Here is a 16,101-nt window from a genome sequence, read left to right as displayed (position 1 = left end):
TAGTGAGGGCGGGGGGTTGGGGGGGGGGGCTTTTTCCTATTTGAGCACCTTCCCCTCAAAGGGTCCGTGCATGAGCCTGATTGGAAATAACTAGAGTAGTCATCATTTCTAGAATTTTGAATTACAGTAAGATACAGTTTAAAGCTTGGACATTCAGTGATGTGGTCCAGGTGATGATTTCATTAACTGTAATATCCTGCTGGGTGTTCATTCGATTTCTCTTAAGACTCATCTATTTTCAAGTCAAACCCTTACAAATGCCATTAATGTTGCATGTTAAGATGTTGATAAAATTTCCATAGAGTATATCAATAAACAATAGCAAGAGTATACAAAGGTTCACAACAACATTGCTTAACCAGAAAAAAATACTTATTTTAAAGTATCCCTGGCTATACTTTAAATTCCCGAGGATATACATAATGAATCTTGTCTGGTTCATTTTTACATCCAAAGTATTTTCTAGATTTGTATACATATATCACATTTATGAATTTTAAAATGCTTAAAAAAAGTAAAATGGCAGGTTAAAAGGGGAGTTAACTTGCAAATGTTCTCCATGCAAATAGTATTGGTAAACATTTACACAAAAATAGTTGTGTAAGGAAGAGAGTGAATGTGAGATCTTTAATATAAACAAGCTGTGATTACAGAATTGTGGGAATGTGCTAATTGATTTGAACCAGCTCTGTCGATTTTCAACGAACACTATTTTTAATTAAAAAGTATTTAATTTCATCTTGTTTCATTCTTCAAACAAAGTTCACACAAGGACATTATACACTTATTCAGCTCTTTACATAAATTATGCCATTGTGATATGTTGCAGATATGTGCAAACAATTTACAATTTGAAATATTTAATATTTATATATATCTAATATTATTTCTTACAGAAACTCTCAATTGTTTTTTTTAATCTTCTTTTTGCTTTAACATTGACTGCAATGCAACTAGAATTCAGAGGCTTTTGATAATGGTAAATTAGGCAATGAATAGAGGATTTCAGCACAGGAGTTTGTTGTGAAGCAACAGGCTTTTTTTCATTATATTCTTCCACTTATGTTTTTTTTATTAAGCAGTGATCCTCACTACTGGTCCTGAAGATCCACGGGGTGTGCTGGCTTTTGTTGTTACTCAGCACTTAATTGATCAATTAAAGCAGTTCATTACGCAGTTAACTCACCTCACCTGGTTTCTTGGGTCTGAATTGGTTGCTAATATTAAGGCAAAACAAAATCCCTGTGGCTCTCTGGGACCACTAGTGAGGACCACTGATATAAATGAAAGGTCATTCAGCATATGTACTAATTATTAACTACATATTTATAAGCAAAATAAAAATCTAATAGAAACCAAAATAATAAAAACCTAAACATGACAGACTTCAAGTGCTGAAGGCAGAACCAGTGCGCATAGTGGACTCCTAGCCCCTTAAAGTACCCTCCTCCTAAGAGCCTGAGGGCTCTCTGCCATCCCATGGCTGGCACATCCCAAAATATGTCTTCATTTCTCCTGTGTGAGGCCTCTGGAACCCAATGTGTGTGCCCGACGAGAGCTGTTGCAACATTCTCCTCCATTTCATTAACCTTTCGCTGCACTGCCGACCAGCCTGCTCTGCTTCCTTTGAAAGGAAACGCGAGGCTTCGAAGCCAAGGCATGTCTCTGCACATTCGCCACACAAAAGGGGAGAGATTGCGCCCAAAGAGATATCCAAAGGGAATGGGAGCCAGCGCGACTCGCACCCAATTTCAGCTCTCTCCGGCCAAAGCATAATTCTATTAACAACGAGTGCACATTTTTCTGTTCAATATTTTTTCTGTTGGAGAGTGTCTATTTATGTTCAGAGATGGGAAAATAACAGTTTGCATCTGTTTTTTTTCTTTCCTTTTTTTTCTATGGCAATGACTGAAATGTATCTGGAAAGTAAATGAAAAAAAGTAATTATCTCTATCCCAAAGGGTTGCAATTGGAATAGTGTTTTTTTTTTAATCACTTAATGTTTAGAGATACAAATTAAAAAGAGGAAAAGTGAGTATTTACATTAGAATAAAAACAAACAAAATGAAAATTAACAAAATTATTTTCACCAATGGTGTAAAGCCACATTCTTTCGAAGGGGGGGTGAGGGTCCCCAATGCACAAAAAATAATTATTTGCATTCCCGTGGATCTCAGGTCCCCCCAATCTATCAAACTATGCTTTCCTTTATTTCGTAAAAACATTATTTGCAGAAATGAACCTGGGTATGATCAAGACAACTCAGCTATTTGCCCCTTTCAGTGTGCCAGAACCTTCCGGGAGTGCGACTGTGTAAAGTTTCATTTCTGCTGACAGAAGTACAAAATCCCTTACCTGCAGTGTGAGCATTTAACACAGAATCATCATAAAATGCAATGCGTATTTACTTGTGTAGGTTATGTTGAATCCTCTTCCCGTGTTGGAGTGGTCGGACTGAAACTCCAGCCGCATAATGTGCCCGTTGCTGGCTATCTGGGAGGGGACGTCTTTGCCAGAGAACGTGCCGAAGGTGGTGGGCTCCGACATCCCATCATCCTTCACCGTAAGATAGTCAAACTGAGGCTCCACGTCAAAGTCGCTGAAGATGAGATGGATTCGGCTCCCTGGCTCAGCGATAATCAACCACACGCAGTTCATGTTGTTCCCGTACTCGTCCGGGTAGTTGGGAGAGAGAATGATTCCCGACGGTGCGGTGAAGTTGAAAAAGCAGGAGACTGCAAGCAGAGAGAGGTACAGAACGGCACACTGTCACTGCACCGGAGCTGTGTTTAGAGAGTAACAAAAATATAATAATACTAATCGCTGTTTGGAATCCTTGCTGAATTCTTTTTTAACCTTGAAGAACAAATGAAGAAGCACACTTCTAGGGGTTTGCCTGAAGCAGAACACCTAAACAGATAATGATTCCGTCCAAACATCAAGGCTTATATTTGTTCAGGCTTTTCTATTCCTTTTTTTAAGCGGTATGTGGGCTACTATCATGATGTTCAAGATAGTCTAGGCCGATTGTAAAGCGTATTTGAATGGCAAGATGGGCTGAGGTGACTAAATGCACCGGAATATCAAGCATTTGACTCATATTTGTTACAGTGGCAGTGTGAAATGAAGTTGGAAAAGACCCGTTTGTTTATATTTTCCCGTCACCTCCAGTTAAGGCCACACTCGCTTCTGGTTTCTCCCAGAATAACACAGATAATGCTGGTGGTTGAACAGACAGGTGTAGATACAGATAGCGACTCTGCTGCACACCCCTACATGCTCCTTGTTTTCAGGTGTTGTGCCTGAGCACATGTTCCAGTGACAGAGAGCTACACAACGTAAAAGCAGGAGGGGGATTAAAGAGTGCCCCGGTGCCCTTTAATGATTAGCTGATTGACCCCTGCTCAACAGCCAAGCAAAGCAAAGTCAAATTACTTTCACTTCAAACACCCGCGGGAGGGCAAAACTATTACAGGTGTGCAACCATAAAATCCCGCTCTAACGATCTGTATCATGGATCAATTTTACATCTTAAAAATCCCCTCCTAGCAAAACAGTCTGAGGTGGCTCTCGCGCATGATGTACGCGGAGCAATTAATGATCTCGAAAAGACATAAAAAACGATCTTCACCCGCAGACCTTGACCACGTTTCATCGTGCTCTTTGATAAACTGTCGCCCTATAAATGACTTACCTGGAAAAGGTGAAGTATCACCACATGAATCAGTGGAGTTTTTTTACAGCATCTGCCAGCTAAATATGGTCGCTGTCTACATCTAATTGCTTGTTCTCAATGGCAGAGCTTTTAATTACAGTAATGTGTTTTGAAATGACTCTTACAGACACAGCTGGGTTTGTTTCCAGACCACTGGTTATTCTGCTGGCAGGAAATTGTCCTTTCTCCAACCAATTGGAAGGCAGGCTGGCATTGGAATGTCAGTGTGCTTCCATGGAGGAACTGGGAGCCGGTTCGTTTCCCATAGGCTGGGATTCCAGGGTCCCCACAGCCCCCTTTCTGGATTTCTGCAACATAAATACATCATACAAACTCATGCTGTGTATCCTTAAGAACATTGCTCTGAATAGTGATGGTAAATACTCCAATGTAACACAAAGTTAAACATGTATTTTTTTCATTGTCCTTTATATAATCATTCTATAAATGCAATTCTAATGATTGAAATAATGAACCACGAATACATACCACCCTTTACTGCATATCACATATTATACAGTATATGATATAATGTTTCAGAACAAGCCTTTACATCCATAAGTACATTCATTAATTTCAGTCTACAGTTAGACCAAAGCATCATGAAACTCTGCTTGGCAACCTTGTACATATAATATGTATATTGCCAGATAAAAGGAAGGTTTCCACTATTTAAACTGATGAGTTATTGAACACCTGCAAAACATAAAGAGGTATTCAAATCAAGTCGAGCAAGTGGCCATGACGAATCCACCCCCTCAGTTTCCATTGTCTGAAGCTCTCTTAAAAGAGCTAAGCGACCATTTCCCCAAGTCATTTCATAAGATAGCATGTGGATCTCTCAGCAAATTTATTTGAAATGCAGTCCCTCTCGATTTGCACCAATGGATGGCAATACAAGAATAATAAATCATAGATTGCAATCCTAATTATGCGGCTCATCTCAGAATTAGTTTTTGACGGTTATTCCTGAGATGAAGGATAAGTGGCAGGTAAGAACAGGCCTCTATTAGTCTGATTGCCAGGCCCATAGCTTCATTGTACCAGATTCAAAATTGGAATTCATACTTGCCATCGTCTCATAAAGAATAAATTAAAACAACCATAAGAACACACATGCATGTTAAAAGGAAGGTTAAAATGCAATTGTGTTAAAATGCAGATTGAAGTGCATCCTATTGTTTAGGATGTGCTCTGCTTCAGGATTGAAGCTGTTGTTGAACCCAGTGAACAGGGATCATATACTCCGATATCGCTTGCCTGACGGTGGGAGAGAGAACAGTGAGTACCAGGGGTGGAAGGGGGCCCGGATTGTAGAGTGGGCGGTTTGAGTAGATATTGGTAATGGAGGGCAGGTCAGACCCAATGATTTTTTTGGGCTGATTTCACAATGCCCTGTATGGCTTGTCTGTCCTGTATGATGGCACCTCCATACCCCAATGTACTGCCCCCCAGTTAGAACCCTCTCCACTGCTTGCTGATTATCCTGGCACTTTTCAGTGCAGGCATTGTTGTGCCTTTGTTAGGATAGTCTTAGTTGTTTGAACAGGTCAGAATAAGAGATATATAGACCCAAACATTTGACGTTGCTGACCATTTTCACAGTTCTGCTATTGCTTGTGATAGGATGTGTGGGAGCTCTCGCACCTCCTGAAACCCTAAATCAAATCCTTGCTTTTCTGGATGTTTTGGGCCCAGTTGCTGTTATCACAGGACCTAGCCAGCTCATCCTATCTGCGTGTAGCTTCATTGTTACTGCTTATCAGGTCATCGTTATGTCATGACGTGATGCGTACCATCAGACCAGGCTGGCCTCTACTATGAGGTAAGGCTGAGCACACTGCAATGCCTGGAAGAAAACTTATAGAAGCTCTTCTGTAAATGTATAAACACGTACCGTGTCATCCCCTTAAGAACCAGTGAAAGGTCTCGAGTGCATGAACAAGATAAAAACGTTCTTCAGCAGGCAGTCGAACAGCATCTCTACAACACTGTTCGCCACAGTGCTTTAAGTCGAGTTTGCGAAATGCGTACGTTCACGGAAAAACACGGACCGAAGCAATGCATGCCTTTGTTTAAAAGTTAATGTTTATTTTAACAATCTCAGCAGCCAGGGGCTCACTGATCCATGCAGGCAGTAATCTACAGGCTCTGACTTTAGCACCACCATTTCCCAGAGCGAAAGGTCCAACAACCTCCGCGGGGCATTAACTGCTAGTTAAGGTCCTTTAACATTAATTGTCATAAACAATTAACTGTAGAAGACAACAAGGTGGTTTGGAAGCTAATTTACAGTACCACACATCACCTGTTAATGGGTACTGTATGGATTATCAAAGATGACAAGCTCAGGCAGGTCTGAACTCTTTTTAGGACACCCAGTGACATTCTGAAAGTGCATGGCAGTGTGTTCTGGCAGTTAACTGTCCAAAATAAAATGTTTGCACCTGTTGTCACAGTGAGAAATATATTTCAATATGTTTTAAGTATTACATAATAAGAACACAATGATAGGATAATCTAATATGTTGAAATATTTGATGCAAGTTTTGAGGTACAGTATGAAGACATTTTTGTCACTCTCACAAAGATGTGCTGCCTATTCTTAAATTATTTCCTACAGAGAGGCCCAATACAGTATCTTATTCACATAGAGTAGATAGTAATGTAACATTAATAAAACACAATTGCATTTAATTTATGTATTGTTGCAGTTGATTTTAGATACTTTCATCTGCAAATGCTTAGTAACTAATATAAATACAGCATCTCTCCTGCCCTGAGGCAGCTTAACCTGCATGTGTATTATTTTGCAGGCAGTCAATGTTGCTGACGTGATACATGTATTAATTCAAGCAATTCATTAATCAGATTAATCTAAAAATAACAGACCCAGTCATCTATGCAACCGCAGTAAACAATGACGTTTTTTTTGTAATGTACTCTTTTGCTGATCTTAGCATATTTGGGGCTGCGCAAATTTTTGCACCACACTGTATGCCTGAACATGCTATCTGCTATCTGCTATCAATTATACGGTCCCATGAGTTTTACAGTTATAGATTTCAATTAGATTTCCTCAAAGCTCTGACCTCCTGAAATCCTACTGCACGCTCTCTGCCTTCCAGACATCCTGCAGTGTGGGGGGTCATTAAAGCGAGAGAAGTTTACAGTGTGATCCCGGGTGTTAACCGTCTTACCGACTTCTCCGTCTTACAAACTGATGCAAAACCACTCGGATGTTGGCGTACTTTGGCCAATTAAAACATGCTCTTTCACACCACACAAGTTTCGAGAGCAAAACAGACAAAGACAAGGATGGAAAGAGCAGGTAATTAAAGGCCTTGTATAACACCCCGGGTATTAGAGAAGGGGTGAGCACAGCGAGACAAACGGATTTGCCATAGAAAGGGGGAACGAGATGGAGAAGAGGCCAAAAGGTAGGTTAGTGCATGTTTCAGATAATACACATCTCTCAGTGGATTAGTGTTGTAGGTGAACAAATAATGATGGGTAAGCCACCATTAGCTGACCTCCTTCTGATTCCTTCAAGTGTTTCCTTGGAGACAACCCCATTATTAACTCCCTCACACAATCTCAAATGGGTCATTAAGGCATCGCTACTCTCATCTGCCCATATATGTACGGCAGAAAGAGCTGCTCTTCTCCACATCAGCTTCCATCATTCTTCCTCGGGTCTTTTGGATGCTGGCCTTTCAGTGTGCGGCTTTACGACGCAGTCCGCGGTTATGCCAACACTCAGCAGTGTCCACCATTTTCCTGATGGCAGAATTATAATTCACCGCGCTGTTTCCACTCCATTTACGAGAGAGGAAAAACATTTTCGCTTTTATTAGCCGCGGCGCTGGTGCTGTTGATCTCCCCACATTCAAAGTAACCGGCGACGGAACAACCTTGATACTCGTGACACTTATTGAAAAAGAAAAAAGAAAACACGCAGCTGACTTCAAGTCATGCATTAAAACAAAAAATGTAATTCAAATACAAATACAAGACAAACTTTTCTCTGAATTCACTGTCTAAAAAGAAGATTATTCCTTCGTTCACAATAGGTGTGTTCAGAGAGGCTACTGACTATAGAATTATAATTTCCCCTTTTTTGCTCCCCAGTTTAAAATGTTCACTTGCATTGATCAGCGCTCGTGGCTACAACTCGACTATCAATTTGGGAGAGTATAGACATGCATGTGCTTTCCTCCAAAGTATACGAGGTCAGCTGCCACTTTTCATTAAACAGGCTCATACAGATACAAGTCTGAAGATGGCAGCTCCAGAGGCTGACCACAGGGACTCAATTAACCAGCGGGGGCCACTAGTGTGCAATGAGATGCTGTCATCTTGACTTGGTGGGAGATGCTACCACCAACTGTGCATCACCTCAGGGGACACCAGCCACAGCCAACACAGCCAGCACTGGGGCACATCCATACATTAGAACAGACACCAGACAATGGGGTCCATCAGTGCACTAGGACAGTGTCTTAAAAGACACCAGACCATGGGGTTCATCAGTGCACTAGGACAGTGTCTTAACAGACACCAGACCATGGGGTCCATCAGTGCACTGGAACAGTGTCTTAACAGACACCAGACCATGGGGTCCATCAGTGCACTAGGACAGTGTCTTAACAGACACCAGACCATGGGGTCCATCAGTGCACTGGAACAGTGTCTTAACAGACATCAGACCATGGGGTCCATCAGTGCAGTCAGACAGTGTCTTAACAGACACCAGACAATGGGGTCCATCAGTACACTCAGACAGTGTCTTAACAGACACCAGACAATGGGATCCATCAGTGCACTAGGACAGTGTCTTACCAGACACCAGACAATGGGGTCCATCAGTGCACTGGGACAGTGTCTTAACAGACACCAGACAATGGGATCCATCAGTGCACTAGGACAGTGTCTTAACAGATAGCTGACCATTTTCTCTTCTGATACATTATGTTTTAATTTCAACAATGATACACTCCTTTGAATCCACCCTCTTTTCCCTTTTTCTGCATGACAGACAGCACCAATCTATTACAGATGGCAATGATTGCTTGAACATCATCTGTGTAACTGTATGTACGTCCCACCCATTGATAAGGAACACATGCAGGCATTGTCTGTATGGAAGGCCCCGGACCAGCAAACAATGAAGCTACAGGTCAGCTAATGCTTTTAATGGATGTCAAAAAGTGGGACAGTGGATTCAACATGATTCAACTGGAAGAAATGAGCCACAGAAGGTCCCTGGTGATAATGCTGGCAAACATGACAACAACACTTGGGGCATAGCATCTGAAATTGGGTTCATGTTAAGTTCAGTGGATTCACATGGTTGTGAATTTACCCACCGTCCAAAGTGTGTGAGGCCGAAAGAGCCATTAGGTATGGTGTTAAGAGGTTTATGATTAAGGCTGCAGTGGTGAAGGGAGAACTGACATTTAATTCCTGTTTAAATGCTACATTGCACAGTAATAACAGGTTCTCAGATTAATAGCAGAAATCATTAAACCCATTGTTTTAGAGTATGCATATGAAATCGGACCATTCAAATGAATGGAAACAAATGATTTGACTCAAGTGGCTAGCTGGTGTTGTCAGAGATAAAATTACTGGATTGAGTCTCGTGCATTTTTAAGATGCAGTTAAAACGTTTCACAAGATTGACTCTACCAAAACGAAGGCAGATTTCCTCTGATTGGTGTAGATATAGATAAACTGTTTCTCACGCAATATTCTCACATTCGTGTGAGTGGGTTTTTGTCCTTTTTTGCGATAAACACTTAACTCGAAGCTCAACATTTCATAATATAACCCTCCTCAACCCCATCAAGCAGGGTTAACTATAGAGCCATCATAGAGCTTACGCACTTTTCACCACCAACTCTGGAACTTATTAAGTCCTTTCAAGTTCCCATTCCCTGCAGATTCAGGGATCTGTGAAAAATGCAAAGCGCTGCAGCCACCAAATAAATAAGGCCACATAAGAATACCCAAAATAACCCTGAAATTTAAACTGTTTAAACTGTCCCAGGATCAGCTTTTATAATCCAAACCTTCAAGGATCAATTTCTAAAGGTGTGATTTTGATAAAATGCACACAATAGAGCTATTCAAGATGAGTGGCAGAATCTGTTAACAAAAAGCTAAGCAGTTTAAATTATATGTGCCAAAATTCCAAATGCACATATTTCCCAATAATTGCTTTTACAAACACCTTATGTTTGTTATACCTCACATTATAAATGTCATAAAAAGTACACAACTAGTGTTTAGCTATTCCATGCCCTTGGAGCATGAATAGTAAATACTACTTTTACAGCATCTATAATCCATAAATTCAGTAGGAGGATTAACAAGGACATTTATGCAAAAGCTCATGTAGCCATGTTCATGCTAATATTGCTATGAAGAAAGACAAGACATGTCAAGGCCTTGTCATACTGCAGTGCATGTCTTTGCTCCATTTTAATGTGTTTAAGAAATTCAGTCTTGTAATAAAGTGGCCACACATGCTGGATAGGAATGAAGGACAGGAAATGAAGAGGTTTCCTGTGGGACAAACCGCTGCATTAGCATTCAACACAATTACCTTGCGTGGCTGGAAGCTAAAACGCTTTACTGTTCCTTCCCTTCATTTATTCTAAAAAACAAAAATAATGTGACAGTAATGTTAGCTGGCTTATATTAACAGTCTCGCAAACAGTTCTCTTCCAAGAGAGGTTAGCTGTCAGCAGTGAAAATGCATGGACCCTGCCGGCGGCCAGCGAAAAGCCGGAACACAGCTTACTAAAACAGGCGAGCTTAACAAAAGCACAATGCATAAAAGCTTAGATCTGCTTATCTCCAGTAGCCGCAGTGGTGCAGTACTGAATCTGCATTTATTTTCTTTTTTTCTTTTTTTTTGGGGGTGGGTGGGGGGGTGGTAGATGGTATGTCTGACACATCCTTGACTAATTCGAACCCTTTTGAATCAGTGGAGCTTGACCCCTCTCTATAGGTCTGTCTTAGACTCGAACCAGGCCCAAGTAGCTCCCACCTCTCAGTTAATTGGGTTTGTTTGAGGTCTGCGTTTCTCAAAAAAAATAAAAATAAGGAAATGGTATGCTAGGACAGGTACAAAGCAACAATTATATATGTGCACTGCACAGTTCACTGCATAGGCTATAGGGTATGCGCTTTGACTCATTACAATAGCAATTATTTTTGAACAATGCAAAGAAGAATCTGCTGGTGAGTAATGTACTTGTTTACTGGCGTAAATGTTCCCACCCCTATGTGTGTGTGTGTGTGTGTGTGTGTGTGTGTGTGTGTGTGTGTGTGTGTGTGTGCACGCGTTTGTGTTATTGTGCAGTCTATCTTACAGTAGTGCCAGTATAGCTGATAAAGTCTTGCCTGAATCAGAGTTGATGTGACTTTGACAAAGCTGAGCACAGTGCCAGTAGCACATGACTTGTTAGGGTGAGTTGTTCACTGTTATTCATCAATTAAAACAATGAGCATAACCATCTGATGTTTGGAATGGATTAGCAGTTTTGCTGCTGAAGCACCTTTTGGAAATTAAGCTTTATTGGGGCAGATGCTTGGATATAACGCTCAGGAAACTTGTTTAGAGAGTTTTATTATCGCAAGCACATGGTCTGTATTAAATTTACTGAAAACATAATGACTCTAAAATAATAAGCTAACCGCATAAACAGGCTAGACAGTAAATTCTTGGATCATTGCAAACAGACATTAAGAAATGACTGCATAGTGCTTCTAAAAGGTATACATTCAGTTTGAATATTGATGAACTATTTCCTGAAATAATGTACATGTAGACACATGTGAAAAATATAAGGTTAGAAAACTGGAAATGCTAGTAATTTACCGCGGGTCCGTTATTTTGATTGAAATCAACAGGCACACTTTAAAAACACAAAAAAAAAAAACAGTTGTATCTTCCATACCACTTTTACTGACCAAACATCCACAATCGAATTTAAAACTTCCGAACATTCGTGTACATTCAATGACACAACATGCCACTGATGTTCACCGAATGAAAGGCTCCTGTCATCTGTTTTCTGCTGCATTCGTAATGGGTAGCTATTTGTCCCCAAGCAGCAATCTGTTCAGATGCTTATCCCTCTGGAAGCCTGTAGAGAGGTCAGAGGTGGACAGGATGCCAGAGTCACGGACAGCCTGGGGATAATCTGTGCAAACATGCGCTCCACAGTGTTCAGCACAGAATAGCCCGCATACGGCTAAAGGAAATGCCACTGCTAAAGAGAGCGTGCACTTAATAGCATGTGACTGCAGTTCACAACACACAGGACCAGGGGACTGTTACCTATCTGGAAATTTGGGTTTACTTTGCACGTGTTTGAAGGTCGATAAAGGTCGTTTAAAGTGCTAAAAGGCCAAGTCGAATGTCACATAAGGCTCAGTTTGTCAAATACTCATATGAGCCTATTTGATTGTAACGTGTGCTTGTGTAGATTTTATCAACGCACAATTGAACAGGTTAATGCCGCTGACCTGACACATATCTGCTACGCTACCTAGACTTTATAGCTGTTTTACACCATCAGGCTGATTTTAAATTACATGCTCGGTAAACCTGCACAGAATTCTTACTTAAGTTTGATGTACATTTTGCTAATGACATAATATATATTTCCACCTATTTAAAATATCTTGAATCAAAATGGGCTGGTAGCATGTCCACCTGTTTATCAGCGCATGAAGCGTCATCCGCTGGTGTCTCTGGAGCCTAATTGGTGAAGTGTGGGGCTATAAGAAGGGCGAATCACGGCATGTGGTTGGGAGAAGATCACACGGGTGTCTGTGACCCCTGAATCATTAGTGGAGGTAGCTGTAAGCGCTGATAAATACAATTGGGCATTTCATATCGGAGAGAAAAAGGAGGCATTAGCATTAAACATGGGATGAAAGATGGAGAATATAACCATACTATACTTATAGTCACTTGCAATATACTGTGTGCTCTTCCAGACAAATGTAAACCACTGATGTGTTTGCATTGCAGCTGACCTCAGAAATAATGTTTAGTTTATTTTGTGCAATCCACAGGGACTACAGTGGCAGAGAACGACCTTGACAAAACATTGAATATAATGAAAGGTATAATTGTTTTAGGCAGTCTTCATACTGACCTTCATAATTGGCCTTGAAACCTTGGGAACCAATGGTGTCATCTGATTGCAAATGGAGCCACATCTGATTGCTCATACTCACTATCAAGTCTGGGACACTTGACCCTGTAAGACTGAAGCACACACATTTAAAAATAAATAAATATGACTACATTTAGATTTCTTCCAAACTATACACAATCAATAGACAACATCTAATGAGTATGAAGTCAACTGTTGAGAAAATTAATTAAGAGTAGCTGTGTGTTACAACAGGGTACTCACACTGTGTGGAAGACTACTGGAATGATATGAAATTACAGTAGTGTGAACATGAGATTTGCTTTAAACGTTACATGTGTAAATATTAGTTAACCACTGCAACCTCAGCGAACATACAGTGAGTGTTCTCCAAAATCATTCACACCCAGGCTAAAGATTGATAAATAAAAGAAATAAATAAAAATACAGGTAAGCAAAATTGACACTGCATTTTGTATCACTTTCTTTATTTAAACTTTTTTTTTAAAAGTTTTTGTTTTTCAAATGAATATAGCGTATTGCCTTTGTTGTAGAGAACATATAGAACCACTCAGAGAGCATACATTTTTATTATTGTTACATTACGTGGCATTTAGCAGACGCTCTTATCCAGAGCGACGTACAACAAAGTGCAAATCAATCACAAGAACAAGTGCAAAAGTAGACCTGAGAGGACAGTACAGTTCTGAGTCCTAGTGTAAACATACAGAAATTCAGAACCCTTGAAGAGTACAATCAGCTTTCAAACTAGCATACCACTGTTGGCAGCTAGAATACAACAACAGCCAATAAAAACAACAATACCTATACAAGTAACGATATCTATACATAAGTGCCATTACGGTCTAAGGCTAATCACAGTGATTGTGAGTTGTGAGATTGTATTGTTGGGGTGGAAGTACTCACACATAGAGCACTCTCCGTGTGTCTCCAATCTTTCCCCCGTCCCCCACTGTGAGGGTGTCGTACCCTCTTTCAAGATCAAATTCCTCAAAGGACAGCTTGATTACCTGTACAAAAAAAAACATGAGCTCAGAATATAGCCACACATTAAAAATGCGTTTGTGCTTATTTATTGACAAACCTTTAACAGAGAATGTTTTGGTTAACGTGAACAGATTATTGTGAATAGAGTCACAAACTGAAAATGCATTAATGAAGGCTTTGCAGTATTATTGCTCCCGGTATTATTATTATTATTATTATTATTATTATTATTATTATTTTACAGTCAAGTAATATTAACATGAACAGACATTTCATGTTAAAACACTTGTTCAATTTCCAAGCCAGCTTGTAAAATAGGTTGCTCAATCTGGGCACCATCTGTTTACATCCATGTTCTATGTCACCAAGTTAAATGAGTCATGTGTCCGCATGTTTTCTGCACACTATTCATACCTTAGAAATGCCTAAGTAATGTTTCTTGAGCATTACTTAATCATACTTTCCTGAATCTGCACAGCCATGCCTGCAGGCAAAAACACTAGAAGAGCAGAAGATTTCAACTTCATCTTGACATAAAATGCATTTTCCTTTCATTTTACAAAAATAAATATGTGGCCATTCAGAAGGAAGCAGAAATGTTTCACTTGAATAATCCCACACTGTTAAGCACTTTGCTTAAAATGTGATTTTGTGAAGCATATCAGAGTTTTTGATATTCCTTATTCATTGGCATAATTGATAACTTTTCACCTTTTTAATTCAGAGTTACACATTCAAACATTTGTGACTGTGATGGGCATGTAATTGCACTCAGTACAATTCTGCAGACTTGAGCCAGACTGCCCAGATGTGGGCAAAGGAAAGCAGCCAACAAGCTGTTTTTCTTTTGATGCATGAGAAGAAAAGCAGTTAAAAGAAGATTGGATTTGAGGGGAAATCACTGGGAGGGAAATACTACAGTTTAATTAGGACAACCCATTATCAGCTTCCTCATAATCTCAACTGGGTCATTACAGCATTGCTACTCATACTGTATGTCAGTGTGTGTGTGTTTGTGTGTGTCAAAAGTATTAGGGCACCTGTGTGATTTTCTTTTTTACTTTAGGTAGAGAAGAATTCAATTAATATACAGTATGCACATTTACTGAATAACAAAGTAGAAATATTTATTTTCAATTTCTACCTACATCAACACAAAATAATATTTGACATGACTTCTCAAAATAGCCTTATTTGGCTTTAATATGAAGCAACTTATTGGAAATATCATCCGGAATTCATAGAACCATAGTTACATGCATATCTTTCCTAAAATTGACTGGAATCGTATCTAGCCTGTGGAAATATGGCAAAGAAGAAAGTTCAGGGCCAAGATGAACAGGGACAAGAAGGTTACTTCCAGGTGCAGTGTTCAGTACACACTCAGAAAGGTCCAGTTGATGGGCAGTAATGTTAACTGGAGAAGACCAGGAAGAAGAGGTATAGCATCAGAAGCAGAAGCCAAATAACTTTTAATGTCTAGCAAAATAAACAATTGTAAAACTGCACCACAACTACAGGAATAACTCAGTTTCCCTAACTAGAGTGATATGGCAACTATGATCTGCTGGTCTGAAGGGATGTGTATCTGTTAAAAAAGCCTTTGCTACATGCTGTTAACAAGAAGAAATGACTCCAGTCGGGCAAGGACCATCAACAATGGAGCAAGAAAGATTTGGAAAAGGATTTTACACTCAGGTAGTTAGAGGCACCCAGCATTCCAGCAGAAGTTTCTAAAACACGCAGTTATAAAATAACACAAAATAGGTAATTAGAATAGTATCATGCCTACAATACTTGTCAACAAACAGTTGAGAAGTAGACAGTCGGATTCCATAATATCCTCTACATTTTCAACACACAAGTTGTTTCAACACAGAAATACTCCTGCTTCCCCAGTCAATGGCAGTAAATATTATATATTTATATAAATATTTATTTGTTATACCCCTCCCCTTCCCCCCTTACAGGGCAGTAATATGCTTTGGTCAAATTGGAGTGTCAGAGAATCAATAGCCCTATTGGGCCTTTTCTCCCATCATCCATCATTTCCTTTGCCCGCTCAGAATCAGCTCAATGCACAGGCCATAAATGACATATTTCTTTTTTTCCCAGTAAGTATGTTCACATTCTTTTTGAATGAACTCAAACACATTTCCAATCCAGTCTTCCAACATTTCATATATTCATTCAAAATGC

At 39.9% G+C, this 16,101-nt stretch overlaps 1 protein-coding gene across 1 annotated transcript in view; it reads right to left on the bottom strand.

Moving 5' to 3' along the window:
* Positions 1-16,101, bottom strand: part of LOC133117936 (CUB and sushi domain-containing protein 1-like) — a 503,171-nt gene that overhangs the window by 114,128 nt on the left and 372,942 nt on the right. Inside the window, exons 11-14 of the mRNA XM_061227463.1 lie at positions 13,822-13,925; positions 12,895-13,007; positions 3,841-4,023; positions 2,409-2,735 (exon numbers count right to left, since the gene is read on the bottom strand). Coding sequence (XP_061083447.1) covers positions 2,409-2,735; positions 3,841-4,023; positions 12,895-13,007; positions 13,822-13,925 — 727 coding nt within the window. The remainder of the gene's footprint in view (positions 1-2,408; positions 2,736-3,840; positions 4,024-12,894; positions 13,008-13,821; positions 13,926-16,101) is intronic.

Source organism: Conger conger, chromosome 18, assembly GCF_963514075.1.
Source record: "Conger conger chromosome 18, fConCon1.1, whole genome shotgun sequence".
NCBI lineage: Eukaryota > Metazoa > Chordata > Actinopteri > Anguilliformes > Congridae > Conger > Conger conger.
This window is presented reverse-complemented; position numbering and strand designations above follow the sequence as displayed.